This window comes from Ranitomeya imitator, chromosome 2, assembly GCF_032444005.1.
Source record: "Ranitomeya imitator isolate aRanImi1 chromosome 2, aRanImi1.pri, whole genome shotgun sequence".
Taxonomy (NCBI): domain Eukaryota; kingdom Metazoa; phylum Chordata; class Amphibia; order Anura; family Dendrobatidae; genus Ranitomeya; species Ranitomeya imitator.
Genome location: NC_091283.1, coordinates 247,444,023 through 247,471,527, shown reverse-complemented (window position 1 = coordinate 247,471,527; position 27,505 = coordinate 247,444,023). Strand labels below are relative to the sequence as shown.

Below are 27,505 nucleotides of genomic sequence, written 5' to 3'. Positions count from 1 at the left end.
TATAGAAAACAAGCATTCATTGGTTCATACATATGGTTTTGAAGTATGATGTGGTCTGGGTTGGAGATTCTTAAAGTATGAGAGATGTGTCTGAACAGGAGTTAGTGCATGTAGAAAAGCCGCGGAGACACCATCACGTGTTTCTCAACGCAAGCAATAAATAGCCAGGTCTTTCACCGGGAAGGAACAACCACGGGAAGGGCAGCATCCAAAAAGGAAAACCACCTATGCCAAAACATGGTGTCCATCCACAGACAGCTGTTTCAGGGTATTTGCCCCTCATCAGTGTGGAGTAGGGAACTGGCTATTAGCAGCAGTGCCTAGTAAAAGGAACAGGAGTTAGGTCAGCTTATATACTATTTTAACCCATAGACTTACATTGGATCTATTTTTCCTGTCTCATAACCACATTGTTAAGGACTGGCGGAACGCACCAAGTACAAGATGAAATGGAACTAGGTGCGTTCGCAGTCTGAGGTCCACCGTGCAGGTAAAAACCCTGCTGCTAGTAAAGACGGACTATATGGCGGTACTATAAGAATACACACATGGGTTAGCTTCACCCTGTGTGAAGGAAGCGACCCTGTTGCATCACAGGACCGCGGTACCGCACATAGAGCGCAAGCAAGGAGTCACTAATCTCAAACCCGAGACTGAGGATTTGAGTTCAGAAGACCCCATGCGCTCGACACCGCAACTGGGGTGTCAGAGGAACATGAATAATAATATAAAGGCACAAGAGTGCCTGCGGTGCCGCACTGACGGACGCCACTAACCACCCAGGCTTGGGTCAGGAAAGCGCAGAGCAAGCGCACGGCGCCGTACTGGCGGACACAGTAACTGGTAGCTGTAATGTGTGTTACGTGCTGTTGGATAAGTCGGGCGCTAGATAGCAAACATACACCTTCCGCGAACAGTCATCCAATAAGGAGGGTTATTTAAAGAGCGACTTTCACTTACAACACACACACATATTTACAAGACAATACTAGCGCATGGCCGTGCGGTCATGCGCAGTTTATATAGTTGCAGCACAGGAAGCTGCTACCGAAGTTTTGCCCTTTCAGGACCTTCCTGGAGGACCAATGGAATGTGCTGCAGTACCTGAGCATGTGACCCTCGATCTCCAACGGGAGATCTTGCCCTGGGCATGCTCAGTGTGTGAAAATAAGGACTTAGTCCCAGAGAAGCCTGCTCGCCGCAGATCAGAGCAGGGTACAACAGGAGAGCCAGAAAAGGTAGCAGTAACCCTCTGCACAGAATCAGTCCCAGCAAGACGCTGGGAGCGACGCCTCCGCTGAGCAGACCCCACTGCGGCCGATGCAGAATGGGAGACTGCAGCAGACACGGATCGAGATTCCTCCTGTGCAGCAGAGGAAACTCGACTCCTAACATTACCCCCCCCTCCTAGGGCCCCCCCCTCCTTGAGCCTCACTACGCTCAAAAGCTGCAATAAGCAGCGGAGCCCTAATGTGCTCCACAGGCTCCCAGGTTCTATCCTCTGGGCCGTGACCCTTCCAGTCCACCAGATAAAATTTCTTGCCACGTACCACCTTGCACCCCACAATAGCATTCACCTCAAACTCATCTGTGGATGAACCCGATGTCCCAGCAGAGGACTCAGAAAACCGGGACAAACGAACGGGCTTTAAGAGGGAAATGTGAAAAGTATCGGTGATACCAAGGCGTGGAGGAATAGTCAAACGGTAGACCACAGGGTTGACCTGTTCCAGAACCTTAAACGGGCCAATGTAGCGAGGAGCAAACTTAGTGGACTCAACTCGCAGCCTGATGTTACGGGCGGAGAGCCACACTAAGTCGCCAGGAGCAAAGACCGGAGCGGGGCGCCGGTGTGTATCAGCCGAAACCCTCATTCTCTCCTTGGAGGCCCGGATGGCATCCTGTGTGCGGTCCCAGATGTCACGTGCCTCCACCGCCCAGTCTGCCACCCTAGAATCGGTGGATGACACGGGCATGGGCACAGGGACACGCGGATGCTGGCCGTAATTAAGGAGAAAAGGAGTCTGACCAGTGGAATCGGCTACGGCGTTGTTCAAGGCAAATTCCGCCCAAGGTAGCAAAGATGCCCAGTCGTCCTGCCTAGCAGAGACGAAATGACGCAAATATGTCACCAGAGTCTGGTTGGTTCTCTCCACCAACCCATTCGTCTCGGGATGGTATGCAGAGGAGAGGTTTAACTCTATGCTGAGTAAACGGCAGAGCTCTCTCCAAAACCGAGACGCGAACTGGGGACCCCGATCGCTGACAATCTTATCAGGCATACCATGCAATCGGAAAACGTGCTTAATGAACAACACCGCCAAGGCCCGTGCTGAAGGTAACCGAGGAATGGTCGGTGACAACCCAAATAATGGAGCAGCCACGCGACTTTGGTAAGCCCACCACAAAGTCCATCCCGACCATCTCCCAGGGCCTGTCTGCCACCGGTAGAGGGTAAAGCAACCCAGCAGGCCGTTGCCGAGGAGACCGATTCTGGGCGCAAGAAACACACGCCTGAATATAGTCCCTGACATCTCGGGCCATATGCGGCCACCAGTATGTTCTCGCCAAAAGCTCAGATGTCCTCTTGGTCCCAAAATGCCCACCCACTCTAGAGGAGTGAGCCCAAGAGAGAACCTCCGGTCGCAAGTTAGCTGGCACGAAAGTCTTGCCCGGGGGCACAGACTCTAGCGAAACCGGAGCTACAGTTCTCAGGCTCTCAGAAGGGACAATAAGCCGAGGCTCCTCCTCCTCCTCCTCAGATGACACTACGGAGCGGGAGAGAGCGTCGGCACGAACGTTCTTCTCCCCGGAGAGAAAATGGAGAGTAAAATGGAACCGGGAGAAGAACAGGGACCATCTAGCCTGGCGAGAATTCAGCCGCTGGGCCGTTTGTAGATATACCAAGTTCTTGTGGTCAGTGAAGACTTGGAAGGGAAAGCGAGCTCCCTCCAAGAGATGTCTCCACTCTGAAAAAGCCAACTTCATGGCTAGCAACTCCCTGGAATAATTCCACTCCGCTGGTGTGAAGGTCTTGGAGAAGAAGAAGCAAGGATGCTTCCGACCTTGAGCATCCTTTTGGAAAAGGACTGCTCCAGCACCAACAGATGAGGCATCCACCTCCAAGATAAATGGTTTATCAACATCGGGGCGATGTAGGATGGGAGCGCTAGCGAAATGAGACTTGATCGAGAGAAAGGCTTTGGAGACCTCCTCTGACCACAACTTGGGATTTGCTCCCTTTTTGGTGAGGGCAACCAAGGGAGCTACCAAAGTTGAGAAGTGTGGAATGAACTGGCAATAGTAATTAATGAACCCCATAAAGCGCTGCACCGCTTTAAGAGAATGGGGTTCCTGCCAGTCCATTACAGCCTGTAGCTTGGCAGGATCCATAGCCAATCCCTGGGCAGAGATGATATAACCAAGGAAGGGCAAGGACTCTTGCTCAAACATACACTTCTCCAACTTGGCGTAGAGGGAGTTTGCCCGTAAGAGGTCGAAGACTTTGCGAACATCTCTCCGATGGGAGTCAATATCTGGAGAAAAGATGAGAATATCATCCAGATAGACTACGACCGAGGTGGTGAGCATATCCCGGAAGATGTCATTCACAAAGTCTTGGAAAACGGCTGGGGCATTACAGAGCCCGAAGGGCATCATCAGATATTCATAGTGCCCATCCCTGGTGTTAAAAGCCGTCTTCCATTCATCCCCCTCACGGATGCGAATCAGGTTGTAAGCACCCCGCAGATCTAACTTTGTAAATACCCTCGCTCCCCGTAACCTATCAAACAGCTCAGATATCAGGGGTAAACGGTACTTGTTCTTAACGGTGATGGCGTTAAGACCCCTGTAGTCTATGCATGGACGTAAGTCTCCAGTCTTCTTCTGTACGAAGAAGAACCCAGCCCCTGCCGGTGACACTGACTTCCTAATGAATCCTCTTGCCAGATTTTCTTGGATGTACTGAGACATTGCCTCCGTCTCCGGGAGAGATAACGGATAGACTCGACCCCGGGGAGGCTCAGCACCAGGCAAGAGGTCAATAGGACAGTCATAGGGGCGGTGAGGCGGAAAGGTCTCCGCAGCTCTTTTGGAGAACATGTCAGCATAGGGCCAATAGTGCTTGGGGAGAGAGGAAAGATCTGCGGGTACCTATGTAGTAGCAACCTGAACGCACTCCCTCTGACATCTACCCTCGCAGGATTTACTCCATCCCAAAATTCTCCCTGAGGACCACTCAATATGAGGAGAATGGTAGCGAAGCCATGGTATCCCCAACAGGACCTCATCAATTCCCTCAGGAATGACTAATAGGGAGATTATCTCCTGATGTGATGGAGACACAGAAAGCGTGAAAGGAATGTTTTGGTGGGTAATCTGTGAGGGTAGTGTTAACCCATTTACCACTCGAACGGTTACTGGCTTGGCGAGCATCACCAAGGGTATTGCGTGACGCTGGGCAAATGCGGAAGACATAAAGTTACCCTCTGCCCCAGAATCCACGCATAGCTCGACCATAAGAGTGGATGGGCCTATGGTAATTGTCCCCTTGAAGGACAATTTTGAGGCAAACGTCGCCATGTCTAGTGTACCTTCTCCAACTGCCACTAGACGCTGACGTTTCCCCGACCGCTGAGGACCCTTGGAGGCAAGATGTCATGACTGCTGGCAAACATGACGGACCTTATGTGCACGGGCGGACTGAGATTTGGATCCCGATCGTGTCACCTCTAAGGCCTCATGTGACTCGGATGCCTGGACTGGAGATTCCAAAGGTTTGGCGAAGGTGGGAGCCAGCCGAAACCTCTGCCTACATTGGGCTCGCTCTAGCCTCCGCTCGTTAAAACGGAGATCAATACGAGTAGAGACGGTTATTAATTCCTCCAGTGTGGCAGGAATCTCCCTAGTGGCCAGAGCGTCCTTAACGTGATCAGCCAGGCCCCTCCAAAATATGGGAATAAGAGCTTTATCCGACCACTCCAGCTCGGAAGCTAATGTACGGAAGCGGACGGAAAAATGGCTGACCAAGGACTCACCCTGAGTTAATGCCAGTAGTTGGAGCGCTGTGTCATGGGTGACTTGAGGTCCTAAAAAGACCTTTTTCAGAGTGCTCAGGAACAACGGAGCACTCTGCACCACATGATCACCTCGCTCCCACAGCGGCGTAGCCCACTCCAACGCCCTGTCCGACAAGAGAGACACAATAAATCCCACCTTAGCCCGCTCTGTAGGAAAATGTGCAGCCAGGAGCTCGAGATGGATAGAGCACTGACTCACGAATCCCCTACAAGTTTTGCAATCTCCAGAAAATTTTTCTGGCAACGGGAGGCGAGATAATGTCGGAACAGGGGTGGCAGTGGACAAGGTTGCTGCAGCCACGCTAGCAGCCTGTACAGCAACTGCAGTAGCATCCACAGCTGAGGTTGAGCTCTCGAGAGCCGCCAACCTACCCTCCAGCTGCTGGATACACCGCAAAGATTGCTGAATGTCCGCCATTTACTAGCCAGACCTCGGCGCTAGTATTATGTTAAGGACTGGCGGAACGCACCAAGTACAAGATGAAATGGAACTAGGTGCGTTCGCAGTCCGAGGTCCTCCGTGCAGGTAAAAACCCTGCTGCTAGTAAAGACGGACTATATGGCGGTACTATAAGAATACACACATGGGTTAGCTTCACCCTGTGTGAAGGAAGCGACCCTGTTGCGTCACAGGACCGCGGTACCGCACATAGAGCGCAAGCAAGGAGTCACTAATCTCAAACCCGAGACTGAGGATTTGAGTTCAGAAGACCCCATGCGCTCGACACCGCAACTGGGGTGTCAGAGGAACATAAATAATAATATAAAGGCACAAGAGTGTGTGCGGTGCCGCACTGACGGACGCCACTAACCACCCAGGCTTGGGTCAGGAAAGCGCAGAGCAAGCGCACGGCGCCGTACTGGCGGACACAGCAACTGGTAGCTGTAATGTGTGTTACGTGCTGTTGGATAAGTCGGACGCTAGATAGCAAACATACACCTTCCGCGAACAGTCATCCAATAGGGAGGGTTATTTAAAGAGCGACTTTCACTCACAACACACACACATATTTACAAGACAATACTAGCGCATGGCCGTGCGGTCATGCACAGTTTATATAGTTGCAGCACAGGAAGCTGCTACCGAAGTTTTGCCCTTTCAGGACCTTCCTGGAGGACCAATGGAATGTGCTGCAGTACCTGAGCATGTGACCCTCGATCTCCAACGGGAGATCTTGCCCTGGGCATGCTCAGTGTGTGAAAATAAGGACTCCCAGAGAAGCCTGCTCGCCGCAGATCAGTGCAGGGTACAACAGGAGAGCCAGAAAAGGTAGCAGTAACCCTCTGCACAGAATCAGTCCCAGCAAGACGCTGGGAGCGACGCCTCCGCTGAGCAGACCCCACTGCGGCCGATGCAGAATGGGAGACTGCAGCAGACACGGATCGAGATTCCTCCTGTGCAGCAGAGGAAACTCGACTCCTAACACACATATGGTGATCTGCCACTATGTTCACAGCCTCTACCATATTAGAAGAACACTATTAACTTGCGGAATATGAATATCAGTTTTTTGTACATTACCTCATTTTGAAATGCTTAAGCATATAGCCTGTGACCTTTAAGAACCATTTATTATCTCCAAATAGCCACAGTTCTGACAAAAGCCCTATAGTTCTGACAAACAGAGAACAGATGTATCGGCCACAATCCTCAGAATAACTCAGTCCCTCACTATCCAGAGTACCTATTTGCTAGTTAGAACCTGCATATGTTAAGTAAACTATATTTTTTAATTATTATTGAAATACTAATATTTTACAGTGGCTTACCCTCCTTCTGGAGTGTGTCAATGACTGCCTTTTAGACATCTGTCCAGTCAGCAGTCTTCCTCATGATTGTGGAGCCTACTGAAACAGACCAAGGGACCTTTTTAAAATGTTTAGGAAGCCGTTCCAGGTGTTTTTATTCTAATTTACTGACCTAATGACTTTTGGGTTTTCATTGGCTGTAGGATCTAGTCATCAACAGAAATAAACACTTGAGATATATCACTCTATAATGACTCTATATAATATAAGAGTTTCACTTTTTGCATTTAACTAGAATAAATTACTGTATTTTTCCGACCATAAGACGCACTTTTTTTCCTCCAAATTTGGGAGGAAAGTGTGGGTGCGTCATATGGTACGGATGTAGCATGTGGGGAGGGGGGCAGCAGTGAGTGGAATCCCACTGTTATCCCACTTCAGGATGTCCCTGCTGCCCAGAATCACCACTGGGGAAACCACAGGGTCCCGATGATTAAGTGCAGTGAATATTCATTAGCGGCTCCCCGCCCACCTATCAGCTGAGCGGTGAGCCGGGAGCAGCAAATGAATACTGCACTTAAGCAGGGACACACATGGCTTCTCCAGCGCTGATTCCTGCAGCAGCTGGGGAGGTCTGTGTGTCCGGGGGAGAGGAGGCAGCAGCAGCAGGGGCCAGAGGAGAGAGGAGATCGCTGCATACCTGCCTTCCATGCCTGGGCTGGACGCCAAGTGCTGTGCACAAACAGGACCTGTTTGATGTCAGGAGTGGGCGGGCTGGAGCATCACATGGCAGCTCAGAGCCCTCCCTGTTTTTGACATCATCACAGGTCCTTCAGGCTCTCCACTAGAATCTGCAGCTTCCTCATAACCTGTGCTGTGGAAAGGAAACGAGGGAAGGCTCTGTGTGCAGTCATGGGATGCTTTTACCTCACCACAGTGTGGCTGGCTGCCACATTTAAGAGGTTAGTCTTTACAAAACACAATAAAGCACTCTGCCATTCCTTTGGTGAACTAAAACTCCCAGCATGTCATAGGATCTGCAGGACATGCTGGGAGTTATAGTTCTCCCATGGGATTTTAAAGCAGCACTCCAGTGTTATTTTGCAGTGCTGGAGTGGTGCTTTCAATATAAGCCCTGTGCCCCATTCTTATACTCACCCTCCAGCATCTTCATATAGTACTGTACAGACACCACACTGGTCCCGCAGCTTCCAACATAATAACATACTATTATATATAATAACACCACATATAATAGTATGTTATTTATGTTATTAAATATTTTTTTGCTTCAAATATTTTTTTTCCCTATTTTCCACCTCTAAAACCTGACCTGGGTGCGCCTTATAGTCCGGTGCGTCTTATAGTCCGAAAAATACGGTAACTTTTTGATAATATTCTAACTTAGTGAGAAGCACTTGTATGTGACTATGTAAACACAATTAAGAACATAAAAAAAGCTTCTCCCCTGTGTGAATTCTTTGGTGGCTAGAAAGAGATGGTTTCTTCACAAAACATTTTCCACAATGTGAACATGAAAATGGCTTCACCCCTGTGTTGTTTGGTGGGTAACAAGATGCGTTTTCTGGTTAAAACATTTCCCACATTCTGAACAGGAAAAAGGCTTCTCCCCTGTGTGAGTTTTCTGGTGGCTATCAAGATTCATCTTCCTGTTAAAACATTTCCCACATTCTGAGCAGGAAAAAGGCTTCTCCCCTGTGTGTGTTTTTTGGTGGCTAGCAAGATTTGCTTTGTTATTAAAATATTTCCTACATTCTGAACACGAAAAAGGCTTCTCCCCTGTGTGGGTTTTCTGGTGGCTAACAAGACTCGATTTGTGGTTAAAACATTTCCCACATTCTGAACATGAAAAAGGCTTCTCCCCTGTGTGGGTTTTCTGGTGGCTAACAAGACTCGATTTGTGGCTAAAACATTTCCCACATTCTGAGCAGGAAAAAGGCTTCTCCCCTGTGTGGGTTTTCTGGTGGCTAACAAGACTCGATTTGTGGTTAAAACATTTCCCACATTCTGAGCAGGAAAAAGGCTTCTCCCCTGTGTGGGTTTTCCGGTGGCTAACAAGATTCGCTTTGTGGTTAAAACATTTTCCACATTCTGAACAGGAAAAAGGCTTCTCCCCTGTGTGAGATCTATGATGTCTGATAAGAACATTTTTATCTGTAAAACATTTCCCACATTCTGAACAAGAAAAAGGCTTCTCTCCTGTGTGGGTTTTCTGGTGGCTAACAAGATGTGCTTTCTGGATAAAACATTTTCCACATTCTGAACATGAAAATGGCTTCTTCTCTGTGTAAATTCTCTGGTGACTGACAAAATCTGATTTCTGGTTAAAACATCTCCCAAACTTGGAACAAGAAATTTTATTGTCTGCTTTGTGAAGGTTTTGTTGTTTGAGAAAGGACTTTTCTAGTGGAAAACTATTTTCATATTCTGAAAATGAAAATGTCTTCATTGCTTTAGGAGCAGTTCGTTTTTTAATGCTTATTTTGTGACTTTGATTTTCATTAGTAGTCGGTAATGAATCAGAAGACAGGATCTGTTCCACAGGATCAGATGACGGATCTTTGCTGTGAAGGGATGATGGTATATTTGGAGCAATGGCATTCACTTCAATTGTATCCTGTGGGATCTCAAGATTATCTGATTTAAACATTGAAGATGTCAGCTGTCCTGCTGATCTTCTGGTACGGTCATCTGCCAAGAATAAAACCAATTATTATTTTAGAATAAAATATCCTTGAATTCTATATTTTTGACCATTTCTACTTAAATGGTCTGTAAAAATAGCAAGTTATGCAAAATTATTGAATTATTCACAAAGACAATGACAGTTTACAGTTTACTAGACTGTGCTCAAACCACATTAAGCATCCATGCTTTTGGCATTACTATAGTGAGAAGAAATCGCTTATTGTATGGCATGTATATCTCCTGGAGCACAATCTGGGCACTATGTGTTATGTAAAACTTGGAATATTTGCAATTTTCACTTTCCAACATTCACTGCGCGTACTAATATCTGGAAACTGCAAGTGGAGTCAAAATAGTCACTATTCCTATAATTTATTGAGGGTTATAATTTACAAAATGGAGTCATTTTAACCCCTTCATGACCCCAGCTTTTTTTGGTTTTGCGTTTTCGTTTTTCGCTTTCCTCCTTCCCAGAGCCATACCTTTTTTTATTTTACCGTCAATATGGCCATGTGAGGGCTTATTCTTTTGCAGGACGAGTTGCACTTTTGAACGACATTATTGGTTTTGGCATGTTGTGTACTAGAAAACGGGAAAAAAAATTCCAAGTGTGGTGAAATTGCAAAAAAGTGCAATCCCACACTTGTTTTTTGTTTGGCTTTTTTGCTAGGTTCACTAAATGCTAAAACTGAGCTGCCATTATGATTTTCCAGGTCAGTACGAGTTCATAGACACCGAACATGTCTAGGTTATTATTTATCTAAGTGGTAAAAGAAATTCCAAACTTTGCTAAAAAAAAATTGCGCACTTTTCCGATACCTGTAGCGTCTCCATTTTTCGTGATCTAGGGTTGGGTGATGGCTTATTTTTTGTGTGCTGTGCTGACATTTTTAATGCTACCATTTTGCTGCTGATACATTCTTTTGATCGCCCGTTATTGCATTTTAATGCAATGTCGCGGTGACCCAAAAAAATTGTAATTCTGACGTTTCAATTTCTTTCTCGCTACGCCGTTTAGCAATCAGGTAATTTTTTTTATTGATAGATCGGGCAATTCTGAGCGCTGCGGTATGAAATATGTGTATATTTGATTTTTTTTGTTTTATTTTGAATGGGGCGAAAGGGGGGTGATTTAAACTTCTATATTTTTTTCATATTTTTTAAAATATTTTTCTTACTTTTGCCAAGCTTCAATAGACTCCATGGGAGGCTAGAAGCTAGCATAGCCTGATCAGCTCTGCTACATAGGAGCGATGCTCAGATTGCTCCTATGTAGTAGATTTACTGTATTGCTATGAGTGCTGACCACAGGGTGGCGCTCACAGCAATCAGGCATCAACAGCCATAGAGGTCTTCAATAGACGTCTGGTTGTCATGCTGACGCATCGCTGACCCCCGATCACGTAACGGGGGTCAGCAATGCACGCATTTTAGACCCGATGGCCGGAAGCGCTAGTTAAATGCTGCTGTCAGCGTTTGACAGTAGCATTTAACTAGTTAATAGTGTCAGGGGGATTGTGAATCCACCCCACCCCCCCGCTCTTGCGAGCACATGTCAGCTGTGTTGAACAGGCTTTGATGCGGGCTCACCGCCGGAGGCCACATCAAAGCGGGGGTTCTGACCTCGGATATACTATCCCGTCCGAGGTCAGAAAGGGGTTACAGGGATTTCATCTGCTCTGGTTTTCTGCAATTTTGTCATATTAGGAATTCTGCAAATGGTGTGCCCTCTCTCCTCTGGTATCTGCTCCTGCAATGTCTGCTTTGGACACCAGATGCTGCCTTACTCATTCTGAAGGCAATGCTGGTAACAGAGGTGGTGTTTGAACCAGAAGCTCTTGGCGGTGCAGGCTCCTCCCACCCACTAAGATTAGGGTGCCTGGCATCTGTAATACCATCCAGTTTGGCAGTATGGGTGTGTGTGCTGTCAGCTGCAGTAATCTGCTCCCTGTTTTAGCCATTTGGAAAGCACCATTTTTTTAATCAGATAAATTTGTATTAACGATAACAAGATTTACATCAGATCACATGTTCATACTCATTTTATGCTTTACAGTAAATTAACCCCCCATGGAGGCCATATCAGGAGCAAACAATAATTCGTCCGTAGTTGACAATATCAAACAGAGTTCCAGTTTACCATAAGTTGTACTCTATAATACTATATACTGGTAGAACATTAATCCTATCCAACCACGGCTGCCATAATTTATGGAAGAAATCTAGCTCGTCCCTTCTGGTGTAAATGCTTTTCTCAAGCTCAGTTGTGTGGTTCGTTTGAGCAATGAATTCACGTCTGGACGGAGGCTCCTCTCTAACCCAATATTTTGCAATCAGTTTCCTTGCAGCAAACTATAATCTTGCAGTTACAATTTTAGTCGTATTGTCAGTTAATACTTACCCTAATATACATATCAACGGATCCCTAGGGATAACGTACCCATACATCACTCCAATGAGGATAATCTGGGACAATGCCAAAGCATATGCAATATGTCTGCCTGAGGCCGGTTTCACACGTCAGTGGCTCCGGTACGTGAGGTGACAGTTTCCTCACGTACTGGAGCCACTGACACACGTACACATAGTGAAATCAATGCATCTGTGCAGATGTCATTAATTTTTTGCGGACCGTGTCTCCGTGTGCCAAACACGGAGACATGTTAGTGTTCGTGGGAGCGCACGGATTACACGGACCCATTAAAGTCAATGGGTCCGTGTAAAACACGTACCGCACACGGACTTTGTCCATGTGCAGTCCGTGTGCCGTGCAGGAGACAGCGCTACTGTAAGCTTTATTTTAAACACGAGAAACAAAAAAAAAAGGGATTAATCATATCTTCTCTACAGCAGGGAAGATATGAATGGGGCTTCAGCACCAGTGGGGGGGACAGCACTTACTGTAGCGCTGCCTCCTGCACGGCACACGGACTGCACACGGACAACGGTCCGCAAAAAATCAATGACATCTGCACAGATGCATTGATTTTAATGTGTCTACGTGTGTCAGTGGCTCCGGTACGTGAGGAAACTGTCACCTCACGTACCGGAGCCACTGACGTGTGAAACCGGCCTAAACCGGTGTTGCACTCATTTATGGTGGACCATTGGAGCTACTATGAATCCTGACCAGAAGATTAGAGGAAATAATATTGCTCCCCATTTCAGGAGAGATTGTGCAGTAATCTGAATTTCTTAGGATGAAAAACAATGTAATTTATGATGTGGAGTGAATCCATGAAACCAGGGCTGGAGCCAACACATCTCCTGCTGGCGGGAATAAATGTACGGTGGGTACAGAAAGTACTCAGACCCCTTTACATTTTTCACTCTTTGTTTCATTGCAGCCATTTGGTAAATTTAAAAAAGTTCATTTTTCTCTCATTAAATGTACACGCTGCACCCCATCTTGACTGAAAAAAATCAGAAACGTAGAAATTTTAGTATGTAAGTATTCAGAGTCTTTGCTCATACACTCATATATCAGTCACATACTGTCCATTTCCTTGTGATCCTCCTTGAGATGGCTCTACTCCATCATTGGAGGCCAGTTGTGTTTAATTAACCCCCGGAGCCTTTTTCAGTTTTGCGTTTTCATTTTTAACTCCCCTTCTCCTCAGAGCCATAACTTTTTTATTTTTCCATCAATATGGCCATGTGAGGACTTGTTTTTTTGTGGGACGAGTTGTACTTTTGAATGACACCATTGATTTTACCATGTCCTGTACTAGAAAATGGGGAAAAATTCCAAGTGTGGTGAAATTTAAAAAAAAAGTGCAATCCCACACTTGTTTTTTGATTTTCCGGGTCATTATGAGTTTATAGACACCAAACATGTCTAGGTTCTTTTTCATCTATGTGGTGAAAAAAAAAGCAAAAACCTTTGCTAAAGAAAAAAAAAAAGAAAATTTGCGCCATTTTCCGATACCCGTAGCGTCTCATTTTTCGCGATATCGGGTCGGGTGAGGGCTTATTTTTTGTGCGCCGAGTTGTCTTTTTTAATAACATCATGTTGGTGCAGATACAATCTCTTGATCGCCCATTATTGCATTTTTATGCAATGTTGCGGCGACCAAAACAAGTAATTCTGTCAATTTTACTTTTTTCTCGCTATTCCGTTTAGCAATCAGGTTAATCCTTCTTTTTTTATTGATAGATTGGGCGATTCTCAATGCGGCGATATCAAATATGTGTAGGTTTGATTTTATTTTTATTGTTTTATTTTGAATGGGGCGTAAGGTGGGGTGATTTGAATTGTTATATTTTTTATTTTTATATATTTAAAAACTTTTTTGTTTTACTTTTGGCATGCATCAATAGTCTTCATAAGAGACTAGAAGCTGCCACAACCCAATCGGCTCTGCTACATAGAGGCGATGTTCAGATGGCCTGTATATAGCAGATTTACTCACTTGCTATGAGCGCCGACCACTGGGTTGCGCTCACAGGAAGCCAGCACTGACAACAATAGAGGTCTCCAGGATACCTCAGGTTGTCATGCCAACACATCGGTGACACACGATCATGTGACGGGGTCACCAGTTTGCATATTTCCTTCGTGATTGCCATAAGTAAAATTTAAATGCCGCTTCAGAGTTTGATAGCGGCATTTAACTGGTTAATAGCCGTGGGTGGATCTCTATTCCACCCGCGGCTATTGCGGGCACATGTCAGCTGCTCAAAACAGCTGACGTGTCCCCGGAAAGATGTGGGCTCACCGCCGGAGCCCACATCAAAGGGAGGGAGTCCGACTTCAGCATACTATTACTCCCGATGTCGGTAAGGGGTTAAACTGATAGGACTTGATTTCGAAAGACACACACCTGTCTATATAAGACCTCACAGCTCACAGTCCAAGTCAGACCAAATGAGAATCATGAGGTCAAAGGAACTGGCCAAGGAGCTCAGAGACAGAATTGTGGCAAGGCACAGATCTGGCCAAGGTTACAACAGAATTTCTGCAGTACTCAAGATTCCTAAGAGCACAGTGGCCTCCATAATCCTTAAATGGAAGAAGTTTGGGACCAACAGAAGTTTTCCTAGACCTAGCCGTCCAGCCAAACTGAGCAATTGGTGAGAGAGGTAAAGAAGAACCCTAAGGTCACTGTGGCCGAGCTCCAGAGATGCAGTAGGGAGATGGGAGAAAGTTCCACAAAGTCAACTATCACTGCAGCCCTCCACCAGTCGGGCCTTTATGGCAGAGTAGCCTGACGAAAGCCTCTCATCAGTGCAAGACATACGAAAGCCGCATAGAGTTTGCTAAAAACACATGAAGGACTCCCAGACTATGAGAAATAAGATTCTCTGCTCTGATGAGATGAAGATAGAACTTTTTGGTGATAATTCTCAGCGGTATCACTGCTCATCACCTGCCCAATACAATCCCAACATTTATACATGGTGGTGGCAGCATCATGCTATGGGGGTATTTTTCAGCTGCAGGGACAGGACGACTGGTTGTCATTGAAGGAAACATGAATGCGGCCAAGTACAGAGATATCCTGGATGAAAACCTCTTCCAGAGTGCTCTGGTCCTCAGACTTAGCCGAAGGTTCACCTTCCAACAAGACAATGACCCTAAGCACACAGCTAAAATAACAAAGGAGCGGATTCAGAACAACTCTGTGACCATTCCTAACCGGCCCAGCCAGAGCCCTGACCTAAACCCAATTGAGCATCTATGGAGAGACCTGAAGATGGCTGTCCAACAACATGCACCATCCAACCTGATGGAACTGGAGAGGATCTGCAAGGAAGAATGGCCAAGGATCCCCAAATCCAGGGGTGAAAAACTTGATGCACTATTCCCAAGAAGTCTCATGGCTGTACTAGCTCTAAAGGGTTAATACTGAGCAAAGGGTCTGAATACTTATGACCATGTGATATTTCAGTTTTTCTTTTTTAATATATTTGCAAAAATTACTACATTTCTGTTTTTTTTTCAGTCAAGATGGGGTGCAGAGTGTACATTAATCAGAAAAAGTGAACTTTTTTGAATTTCCAAATGGCTGCATTGAAACAATGAAAAATGTAAAGTCTTCTTCTGAATACTTTCCGCACCCGCTGTATATTACAGCCATCAGCCACGCACAACTTAGAGACACATCATGGCACCGGTGTGATGTTTATTATGTAGATTATCACAATCTTGTATGAAGTTAGTCGGTTTAATAAGAAATTGAAAAGTCCGGATAAAGGGAAACTCTGTTATTGTGCAGAAATTCACACTTGGCCTCACTGCACATTTAATGTTGTCGATCATAGAAGTGAAGTTTGGCCAGAAAGATGGATGAACAGCCAGAGACATAATATTAGGAAAGGTGTAATCTGTCTGTTTAGGCATTTTGTTTTAGAATGTAAACGAGATCCCACCAGTTTAACCCCTTAGTGACAGAGCCAATTTGGTACTTAATGACCGGGCCAATTTTTACAATTCTGACCACTGTCACTTTATGAGGTTATAACTCTGGAACGCTTTAACAGATCCCGCTGATTCTGAGACTGATTTTTCGTGACATATTGTACTTCATGTTAGTCATAACATTTCTTCGATATTACTTGCAATTATTCATGAAAAAAACGGAAATATGGTGAAAAATTTTAAAATTTTGCAATTTTCAAACTTTGAATTTTTATGCCCTTAAATCGGAGAGATATGTCACACAAAAAAGTTAGTAACTTTTCCCACATATCTACTTTACAGCCGCACAATTTTGGAAACAATTTTTTTTTTGTTAGGAAGGTAAAGGGTTAAAAGTTGACCAGCAATTTCTCATTTTTACAACAAAATTTACAAAACCATTTTTTTAGGGACCACATCACATTTAAAGTCACTTTGAGGGGTGTACATGACAGAAAATACCCAAACTTGACACCATTCTAAAAACTGCACCCCAAAAGGTTCTCAAAACCACATTCAAGAAGTTTATTAACCCTTGACGTGCTTCACAGCAACTGAAACAATGTGGAAGGAAAAAAATGAACATTTAACTTTTTTTTGCAAACATTTTACTTCGGAACCAATTTTTTTTAATTTTCACAAGGGAAAAAGAGAAAATGAACCACAAAATTTGTTGTGCAATTTCTCTTGAATACGCTGATACCCTATATGAGGGGGAAAACTGCTGTTTGGGCGCACGGCAGAGCTCGGATATGAAGGAGCGCCCTTTGACTTTTTCATTGCAGATTTGGCTGGAATTCAGATCGGACGCCATGTCGCGTTTGGAGAGCCCCTGATGTGCCTAAACAGTGAAAACCCCCACAAGTGACACTATTTTTGAAACTAGACCCTTTAAGGAACTTATCTAGATGTGTGGTGAGCACTTTAAACCCCCAGGTGCTTCACAGAAGTTTATAACGTAGAGCCGTGAAAATAAAAAAAAAATCACATTTTTTCCTCAAAAATTATTTTTAGCTCACAATTTTTTATTTTCCCAAGGGTAACAGGAGAAATTGGACCCCAAAATTAATTGTGCAATTTATCCTGAGTACGCTGATACCTCATATGTGGGGGGAACCACTGTTTGGGCGCATGGCAGAGCTCGGAAGGGAAGGCGCGCTGTTTTGGAATGCAGTCCCCGCCCGCATATCAATAGTTAACAGCCGCCAGCCAATCGGAGGCTGGCAGCAGACATCAGCCGCAGCACACACGCATTGCCGGCGTCTGACGTCAGTGTCAGTTGCCGGGGCAAGTGCGCGCTTTAGCTGGGTGGTGGGAGCTTCGCCTCCGCCGCAGGAGCGCAGTCAGGTAAGAACTGTTTTTTTTTGTTGTTTTTTTTTATTATTGAGAGCAGAGATCCGGGGGGCCCGGGGCTGAATGCTGGACACACTGAGGGCAGAATTCTGGACACACTGGGGCAGAATGCTGGAGCACTGGGGGCAGAATGCTGGACACACTGAGGGCAGAATTCTGGACACACTGAGGGCAGAATTCTGAACACACTGAGAGCAGAATTCTGGACACACTGGGGCAGAATGCTGGAGCACTGGGGGCAGAATGCTGGACACACTGGGGGCAGGATGCTGGACACACTGGGGGCAGAATGCTGGACACACTGGGGGCTGAATGCTGGACACACTGGGCAGAATGCTGGACACACTGGGGCAGAATGCTGGACACACTGGGGCAGAATGCTGGACACACTGGGGGCAGAATGCTGGACACACAGGGGGCTGAATGCTGGACACACTGGGGGCTGAATGCTGGACACACTGGGGGCTGAATGCTGGACACACTGGGGGCTGAATGCTGGACACACTGGGGGCAGAGTGCTGGACACACTGGGGGCAGAATGCTGGACACACTGGGGGCAGAATGCTGGACACACTGGGGGCAGAATGCTGGACACACTGGGGGCAGAATTCTGGACACACTGGGGCAGAATGCTGGACACACTGGGGGCAGAATGCTGGAGCACTGAAGCAGAATGCTGGACACTGGGGGTGGAATGCTGGAGCACTGGGGGCAAAATGCTGGAGCACTGGGGGCAGAATGCTGGACACACTGGGCAGAATGCTGGACACACCGGGGGCAGGATGCTGGACACACTGGGGGCTGAATGCTGGACACACTGGGGCATAATGCTGGACACACTGGAGCAGAATGCTGGTGGACACACTGGGGGCAGAATGCTGGACACACTGGGGGCAGAATGCTGGAGCTTTGGGGGCAGGACTGGACACACTGGGGGCTGAATGCTGGACACACTGGGGGCAGAATGCTGGACACACTGGGCGCAGAATGCTGGACACACTGGGGGCAGAATGCTGGACACATGGGGGGCAGAATGCTCGACACACTGGGGCAGAATGCTGGAGCACTAGGGGCAGAATGCCGGAGCACTGGGGGCAGAATTCTGGAGCACTGGGGGCAGAATGCTGGAGCACTGGGGGCAGAATGCTGGACACACTGGGGGTAGAATGCTGGACACACTGGGGGCAGAATGCTGGACACACTGGGGGCAGAATGCTGGACACACTGGGGGCAGAATGCTGGAGCATTGGGGCAGAATGCTGGACACACTGGGGGTAGAATGCTGGAGCACTGGGGGCAGAATGCTGGAGCACTGGGGGCAGAATGCTGGACACACTGGGGGCAGAATGCTGGAGCACTGGGGGCAGAATGCTGGACATACTGGGGCAGAATGCTGGACACACTGGGGCAGAATGCTGGACACACTGGGGGCAGAAGGCTGGAGCACTGGGGCAGAATGCTGGACACACTGGGGGCAGAATGCTGGACACACTGGGGGCAGAATGCTGGACACACTGGGGGCAGAATGCTGGACACACTGGGGCTGAATGCTGGACACACTGGGGCTGAATGCTGGACACACTGGGGGCTGAATGCTGGACACACTGGGGCAGAATGCAGGACACACTGGTGGCAGAATGCTGGACACACAGGGGGCAGAATGCTGGACACACAGGGGGCTGAATGCTGGACACACTGGGGGCTGAATGCTGGACACACTGGGGGCAGAATGCTGGACACACTGGGGGCTGAATGCTGGACACACTGGGGGCAGAATTATGGACACACTGGGGGCAGAATGATGGACACACTGGGGAAGAATGCTGGACACACTGGGGGCAGAATGCTGGAGTACTGGGGGCAGAATGCTGGAGCACTGGGGGCAGGATGCTGGACACACTGGGGCAGAATGCTGGAGCACTGGGGAAGAATGCTGGACACACTGGGGGTAGAATGCTGGAGCACTGGGGGCAGAATGCTGGACACACTGGGGGCAGAATGCTGGAGCACTGGGGGCAGAATGCTGGACACACTGAGGGCAGAATTCTGGACACACTGGGGCAGAATACTGAAACACTGGGGGCAGAATGCTGGACACACTGGGGGCAGAATGCTGGAGCACTGGGGGCAGAATGCTGGACACACTGGGGGTAGAATGCTGGACACACACTGGGGCAGAATGCTGGACACACTGGGAGGCAGAATGCTGGACACACTGGGGGCAGAATGCTGGACACACACTGGGGCAGAATGCTGGAGCACTGGGGGCTGAATGCTGGACACACTGGGGGTAGAATGCTGGACACACACTGGGGCAGAATGCTGGACATGCTGGGGGCAGGACTGGAGACAGGTGGGGCAAGAATGGAGATACGGGGCAGAATGAAAGACATGGGGGCATGATTGGATCATGGGGCAGGATGGATATGATGGAAACTGATGGGGCAGGATGGGAGAACATATGGCTGAAGCCAGGAATGATACACACGGGGCCAGGGTGGGGAATATCATTATTACCATAGGGGCGAATTACAGGATATTATTACTGCAGTGATGTATTTATTTTATTTTTTGAGGATACTGTTTTAAATGGGGGGGTGGTCCTTTTACTGTGTAGAGTGACACTATGTCGCCTTTGATGGAATGGTCTGCGGGTGTCATGATGCATTTTCAGAGCCCCTGATGTACCTAAACAGTAGAAACCCCCCACAAGTGACCCTATTTTGGAAACTAGACCCCCAAGGAACTTATCTAGATATGTGGTGAGCATTTTGAATGCCCAAGTGCTTCACAGAAGTTTGACGCAGAGCCATGAAAATAAAAAAAATCATTTTTTTCCCACAAAAATGATTTTTTAACCCCCCATTTTTTTTTCGCAAGGGTAACAGGAGAAACTGGACCCCAAAAGTTGTTGTCCAATCAGTACTGAGTACGCTCATACCCCGTATGGGGGGGTAAACTACTGTTTGGGCGCACAGCAGAGCTCAGAAGGGAGGGAGCACCAATTCACTTTTTGAACGTCAAATTGGCTGTCGTGTTTGGAGACCCCCTGATGTACCTAAACAGTGGAAACCCCCCAATTCTAACTCCAACCATAACCCCAACAAACCCCTAACGCTAATCCCAACCCAATCCATAACCTTAATCAAAACCCTAACCCCAAAACACCCCTAACCCTATGGCATAACCCTAATCACAACCCTAACGCGAAAACACCCCTAACCCTAATCCCAACCCTAACCCTAATCAAATCCCTAAGCCCAACACACCCCTAATCATAATCTCAACCCTAACCTCAAACCTAACCCTAACCCCAACCTTAACCCTAATATCAACCCTAACCCTAATGCAAACCATAATCCCAACTCTAACTTTAGCCCCAACCCTAACCCTAAGTTTAGCCCCAACCCTAACTTTAGCCCCAACCCTAGCCCTAACCCTAACTTTAGCACCAACCCTAACTTTAGCCCTAACCCTAACCCTAATTGGAAAATAGAAATACATACATTTATTTATTTATTTATTTTTATTTTATCATTTTTTCCTAACTAAGGGGGTGATAAGGGGGGGGGGTTGTTTACTATTTTTCTTATTTTGATCACTGTGATAGGATCTCACAGTGACCAAAATAAAACAAGAGGAATTATCTTCATCTGCCGTCTGGCACATCACGGCGGGCGCATTGCGCATGCGCCCGCCATTTTCTTCCCGGAGGAAGAAGACGGCAGCCAGGAGGGAACACAGGAGGACCCAGGAACACCGGTAAGTATGATAGGGTCCCCGAATCCCCCTATTTCTCTGTCCTCTGATGTGTGATCACATCAGAGGATAGAGAATGACACCCAGCTTTTTTTTTTGCGTTTGCTGGTAAACGGTTAATTACCGGCGATCACAAAACAGGGGTCGGTAAAAACCGACCCCGATCATGTTCTTTGGGGGTCTCGGCTACCCCTGGCAGCCGAGACCCCAAAGATCTGCTGGGTGCCAGCTGGCGCACTGCGCATGCGCCCGCCATTTTTCCCCCTGAAAAAGATGGCGGGGCCCATCGGGAACCACGAGGAGCATCAGGGGAGACGGGTGAGTATCCGGGGGCTATCGGGGACCCCATTTCTCTGTCCTCTGATGTGCGATCACATCGGAGGACAGAGAAATTAAATGGGAAATTGCGAGTTTTGGGGTTTTGTTTGCGGCCGCCGGTAAACGGTTAGTTACTGGCGGTCGCAACCTGGGGGTCGGTAAAACCCCCTGAATCATGTTCTCTGGGGTCTCAGCTACCCTCGGCAACTGAGACCCCAGAGAAAATCTGACTCTGGGGGTCACTATTCACTTTTTCCACAGCGCTGTTAATTAATGGCACTGTGGTTTAAGTACCCTTAACTGCAGCCGTTAAAAAGCGTATCGGCGGTCGTTAAGGGGTTAAGACTCATATCAGAACGTGTGTCTAATCGGTCCCAAAGACTTGTGAATAGAGAATCCTATTGGATTTTTACACTATCCACACTTAAACCGGAGGATTTTCCATGTACGTATATTGTTCATTATATGGATTTTATTGTGCATCCAATATGCATTTTACATCTATTTGTAGAGTTTTGTATACAAAGAAAGGATTCTATACAAAAAACTGCAGCATAGGCGCGGATTAATTAATGAATTAAGCAATTGGATCAGTGACGCCGTTCTGGAGGATATAAAACATCCACAACGTATCATTTGTATAAGCCTGAGGAAGGAGCTGGTTCACATCGGAAATGGGTAGAATGTTAAAATGAAAAGTTGTTTTTTTTTTACGTTCATTTGTTTTACATAGTAACATAGTAACATAGTTAGTAAGGCCGAAAAAAGACATTTGTCCATCCAGTTCAGCCTATATTCCATCATAATAAATACCCAGATCTACGTCCTTCTACAGAACCTAATAATTGTATGATACAATATTGTTCTGCTCCAGGAAGACATCCAGGCCTCTCTTGAACCCCTCGACTGAGTTCGCCATCACCACCTCCTCAGGCAAGCAATTCCAGATTCTCACTGCCCTAACAGTAAAGAATCCTCTTCTATGTTGGTGGAAAAACCTTCTCTCCTCCAGACGCAAAGAATGCCCCCTTGTGCCCGTCACCTTCCTTGGTATAAACAGATCCTCAGCGAGATATTTGTATTGTCCCCTTATATACTTATACATGGTTATTAGATCGCCCCTCAGTCGTCTTTTTTCTAGACTAAATAATCCTAATTTCGCTAATCTATCTGGGTATTGTAGTTCTCCCATCCCCTTTATTAATTTTGTTGCCCTCCTTTGTACTCTCTCTAGTTCCATTATATCCTTCCTGAGCACCGGTGCCCAAAACTGGACACAGTACTCCATGTGCGGTCTAACTAGGGATTTGTACAGAGGCAGTATAATGCTCTCATCATGTGTATCCAGACCTCTTTTAATGCACCCCATGATCCTGTTTGCCTTGGCAGCTGCTGCCTGGCACTAGCTGCTCCAGGTAAGTTTATCATTAACTAGGATCCCCAAGTCCTTCTCCCTGTCAGATTTACCCAGTGGTTTCCCGTTCAGTGTGTAATGGTGATATTGATTCCCTCTTCCCATGTGTATAACCTTACATTTATCATTGTTAAACCTCATCTGCCACCTTTCAGCCCAAGTTTCCAACTTATCCAGATCCATCTGTAGCAGAATACTATCTTCTCTTGTATTAACTGCTTTACATAGTTTTGTATCATCTGCAAATATCGATATTTTACTGTGTAAACCTTCTACCAGATCATTAATGAATATGTTGAAGAGAACAGGTCCCAATACTGACCCCTGCGGTACCCCACTGGTCACAGCGACCCAGTTAGAGACTATACCATTTATAACCACCCTCTGCTTTCTATCACTAAGCCAGTTACTAACCCATTTACACACATTTTCCCCCAGACCAAGCATTCTCATTTTGTGTACCAACCTCTTGTGCGGCACGGTATCAAACGCTTTGGAAAAATCGAGATATACCACGTCCAATGACTCACCGTGGTCCAGTCTATAGCTTACCTCTTCATAAAAACTGATTAGATTGGTTTGACAGGAGCGATTTCTCATAAACCCATGCTGATATGGAGTTAAACAGTTATTCTCATTGAGATAATCCAGAATAACATCCCTCAGAAACCCTTCAAATATTTTACCAACAATAGAGGTTAGACTTACTGGCCTATAATTTCCAGGTTCACTTTTAGAGCCCTTTTTGAATATTGGCACCACATTTGCTATGCGCCAGTCCTGCGGAACAGACCCTGTCGCTATAGAGTCACTAAAAATAAGAAATAATGGTTTATCTATTACATTACTTAGTTCTCTTAGTACTCGTGGGTGTATGCCATCCGGACCCGGAGATTTATCTATTTTAATCTTATTTAGCCGGTTTCGCACCTCTTCTTGGGTTAGATTGGTGACCCTTAATATCGGGTTTTCATTGTTTCTTGGGATTTCACCTAGCATTTCATTTTCCACCGTGAATACCGTGGAGAAGAAGGTGTTTAATATGTTAGCTTTTTCCTCGTCATCTACAACCATTCTTTCCTCACTATTTTTTAAGGGGCCTACATTTTCAGTTTTTATTCTTTTACTATTGATATAGTTGAAGAACAGTTTGGGATTAGTTTTACTCTCCTTAGCAATGTGCTTCTCTGTTTCCTTTTTGGCAGCTTTAATTAGTTTTTTAGATAAAGTATTTTTCTCCCTATAGTTTTTTAGAGCTTCAATGGTGCCATCCTGCTTTAGTAGTGCAAATGCTTTCTTTTTACTGTTAATTGCCTGTCTTACTTCTTTGTTTAGCCACATTGGGTTTTTCCTATTTCTAGTCCTTTTATTCCCACAAGGTATAAACCGCTTACACTGCCTATTTAGGATGTTCTTAAACATTTCCCATTTATTATCTGTATTCTCATTTCTGAGGATATTGTCCCAGTCTACCAGATTAAGGGCATCTCTAAGCTGTTCAAACTTTGCCTTCCTAAAGTTCAATGTTTTTGTGACTCCCTGACAAGTCCCCCTAGTGAAAGACAGGTGAAACTGCACAATATTGTGGTCGCTATTTCCTAAATGCCCAACCACCTGCAGATTTGTTATTCTGTCAGGTCTATTAGATAGTATTAGGTCTAAAAGTGCTGCTCCTCTGGTTGGATTCTGCACCAATTGTGAAAGATAATTTTTCTTGGTTATTAGTAGAAACCTGTTGCCTTTATGGGTTTCACAGGTTTCTGTTTCCCAGTTAATATCCGGGTAGTTAAAGTCCCCCATAACCAGGACCTCATTATGGGTTGCAGCTTCATCTATCTGCTTTAGAAGTAGACTTTCCATGCTTTCTGTTATATTTGGGGGTTTGTAACAGACCCCAATGAGAATTTTGTTACCATTTTTCCCTCCATGAATTTCAACCCATATGGACTCGACATCCTCATTCCCTTCGCTAATATCCTCCCTTAAAGTGGACTTTAGACAAGACTTTACATAGAGACAAACCCCTCCTCCTCTCCGATTTTTACGATCCTTTCTAAACAGACTGTAACCCTGTAAGTTAACTGCCCAGTCATAGCTTTCATCTAACCATGTCTCGGTTATTCCCACTATGTCAAAGTTACCTGTAGATATTTCTGCTTCTAGTTCTTCCATCTTGTTTGTCAGGCTTCTGGCGTTTGCGAGCATGCAGTTTAGAGGATTTTGTTTTGTTCCAATCTCCTCACTGTGGATTGTTTTAGAAATGTTCTTACCTCCCTTCTGAGTATGTTTTCCTGGGTCGTCTTTGTTCGAGTCTAATGTTTTTCTTCCCGTCCCCTCTTCTTCTAGTTTAACGCCCTCCTGATGAGTGTAGCGAGTCTTCTGGCGAATGTGTGCTTCCCAGGTTTGTTGAGGTGTAGTCCGTCTCTGGCGAGGAGTCCATCGTACAAGTAATTCACACCGTGGTCCAGGAATCCGAATCCTTGTTGTCTGCACCATCGTCTTAGCCAGTTGTTTGCATCAAGGATCCTGTTCCATCTCCTGGTGCCATGCCCGTCTACTGGAAGGATAGAAGAAAAAACTACCTGTGCATCCAGTTCCTTTACTTTCTTCCCCAACTCTTCAAAGTCCTTGCAGATTGTCGGTAGGTCCTTCCTTGCCGTGTCATTGGTGCCAACATGTATCAGAAGAAATGGGTGGACGTCCTTGGAGCTGAAGAGCTTTGGTATCCTATCGGTCACATCCTTGATCATCGCACCTGGAAGGCAGCATACTTCTCTTGCAGTTATGTCCGGTCTGCAGATGGCTGCTTCGGTGCCTCTCAGTAGTGAGTCTCCCACCACCACCACTCTTCGTTGCTTCTTGGCTGTACTTTTTGCTGTCACTTGTTGCTGTGTGCCCTTTTCTTTTTTGCTTGCTGGTATTGCTTCATTCTTAGGTGTGCCATCTTCATCCTCTACAAAGATTTGATATCGGTTCTTCAGTTGTGTGGTTGGTGATTTCTCCATGGTCTTCTTGCTTCTTTTGGTCACATGCTTCCACTCATCTGCTTTTGGAGGTTCTCTGACACTTTTTGCACCTTCTGTGTCCAGTAGAGATGCTTCTGTTCTGTCTAGAAAGTCTTCATTCTCTTTGATGAGTTTCAAAGTTGCTATTCTTTCTTCCAGACCCCGCACCTTTTCTTCTAAAAGGGCCACTAGTCTACACTTCTGACAGGTGAAATTGGATTCTTCTTCTGGTCGATCTGTGAACATATAGCACATGCTGCAGCTCACCATGTAGGTTGTCACATCTGCCATGTTGCTCCTAGATCCTGCTGACTTGCTGTGTGTTTTCCTTCTTGTGTAATCTACTCAGCCAAGCTCTCTTGCAATAATGTCCTACAGGCAAAAATTTGCGCGCCGTAAGGCGCGTGGTTTGGTGATGCTTTCGAAGCAGCTGGTCCCGGCTGTACCCAACGATCTTCTAGCTTAGGGAGACTTCGCTTCTCCCAGAAGGCACCTGGAATATGCAAATTAGCCTCCTGAAGCTTGAATCCCTGGTTTGGTGATGCTTTCGAAGCAGCTGGTCCCGGCTGTACCCAACGATCTTCTAGCTTAGGGAGACTTCGCTTCTCCCAGAAGGCACCTGGAATATGCAAATTAGCCTCCTGAAGCTTGAATCCCTGGTTTGGTGATGCTTTCGAAGCAGCTGGTCCCGGCTGTACCCAACGATCTTCTAGCTTAGGGAGACTTCGCTTCTCCCAGAAGGCACCTGGAATATGCAAATTAGCCTCCTGAAGCTTGAATCCCTGGTTTGGTGATGCTTTCGAAGCAGCTGGTCCCGGCTGTACCCAACGATCTTCTAGCTTAGGGAGACTTCGCTTCTCCCAGAAGGCACCTGGAATATGCAAATTAGCCTCCTGAAGCTTGAATCCCTGGTTTGGTGATGCTTTCGAAGCAGCTGGTCCCGGCTGTACCCAACGATCTTCTAGCTTAGGGAGACTTCGCTTCTCCCAGAAGGCACCTGGAATATGCAAATTAGCCTCCTGAAGCTTGAATCCCTGGTTTGGTGATGCTTTCGAAGCAGCTGGTCCCGGCTGTACCCAACGATCTTCTAGCTTAGGGAGACTTCGCTTCTCCCAGAAGGCACCTGGAATATGCAAATTAGCCTCCTGAAGCTTGAATCCCTGGTTTTTGCTTGAATCCCTGGTTTTTGCTTGAATCCCTGGTTTTGATTGCCAACTTTTTGGCTCAGCACTTGGAAGCTCTTTTCAAAGCCCTGATTTTTTCCTTCTTCCCATATCAGGGATTTTGGAAGCCAACAGCATCATTACCCTCCGTTTTCTCATCATAATATATTTCTATCTTGTCAGCACATTCTACGTACGCTGTCATTTGGCTTTGTAGTTCACAGATCTGGGCAGGTAACAGCGTCTCCTAAATCCAGGGGATAGGTGGATCTACCAGGTTGTAAGTTCTATAGAAAAGGGCTTTCAATGACCAAAGTCATTTGAATAGTTTTGGGTGGAGGAGAATGTTGTGGTCTAGAGGCAAAATGGTGATCATGGTAATACGGCCGGACTACACCACCAATAAAGCAGCCACAGCCGGTGATGAGAAGAATCTGTGACCTCTCTGCATTTAGTGGTCACTACTCACCTGGGTAGCCATATGTAGGAATCTTCTCTTTACACCACTCATCCCCCCTCACATATGTCTCTGTAGTATTAATATGGGTCAGATC

The 27,505-nt window shown here is 46.4% G+C and overlaps 1 protein-coding gene across 1 annotated transcript; it reads right to left on the bottom strand.

Moving 5' to 3' along the window:
- Positions 1-282: 282 nt before the first annotated feature.
- Positions 283-27,505, bottom strand: LOC138666351 (oocyte zinc finger protein XlCOF22-like). Its single transcript, XM_069754578.1, has 4 exons — positions 27,421-27,505; positions 8,711-9,542; positions 8,511-8,650; positions 283-320 (listed from the first exon to the last, which is right to left on the bottom strand). The coding sequence occupies exons 2-4, from the start codon at positions 9,499-9,501 to the stop codon at positions 283-285; spliced, it is 969 nt and encodes a 322-aa protein (XP_069610679.1). The 5' UTR covers positions 9,502-9,542; positions 27,421-27,505.

What these genes read in the sequence shown, in the direction of transcription:
- LOC138666351 (XM_069754578.1), bottom strand. Translation starts at nt 9,501, where the DNA reads ATGTTTAAATCAGATAATCTTGAGATCCCACAGGATACAATTGAAGTG. An exon ending in CAGAAAACCCACACAGGGGA is followed by an intron (nt 8,651 to 8,710) that starts GAAGCCTTTTTC and finishes GAGTCTTGTTAG; the next exon opens with CCACCAGAAAACCCACACAG. An exon ending in CTGCTCAGAATGTGGGAAAT is followed by an intron (nt 321 to 8,510) that starts GTTTTAACAGGA and finishes TCCTTTTACTAG; the next exon opens with GCACTGCTGCTAATAGCCAG.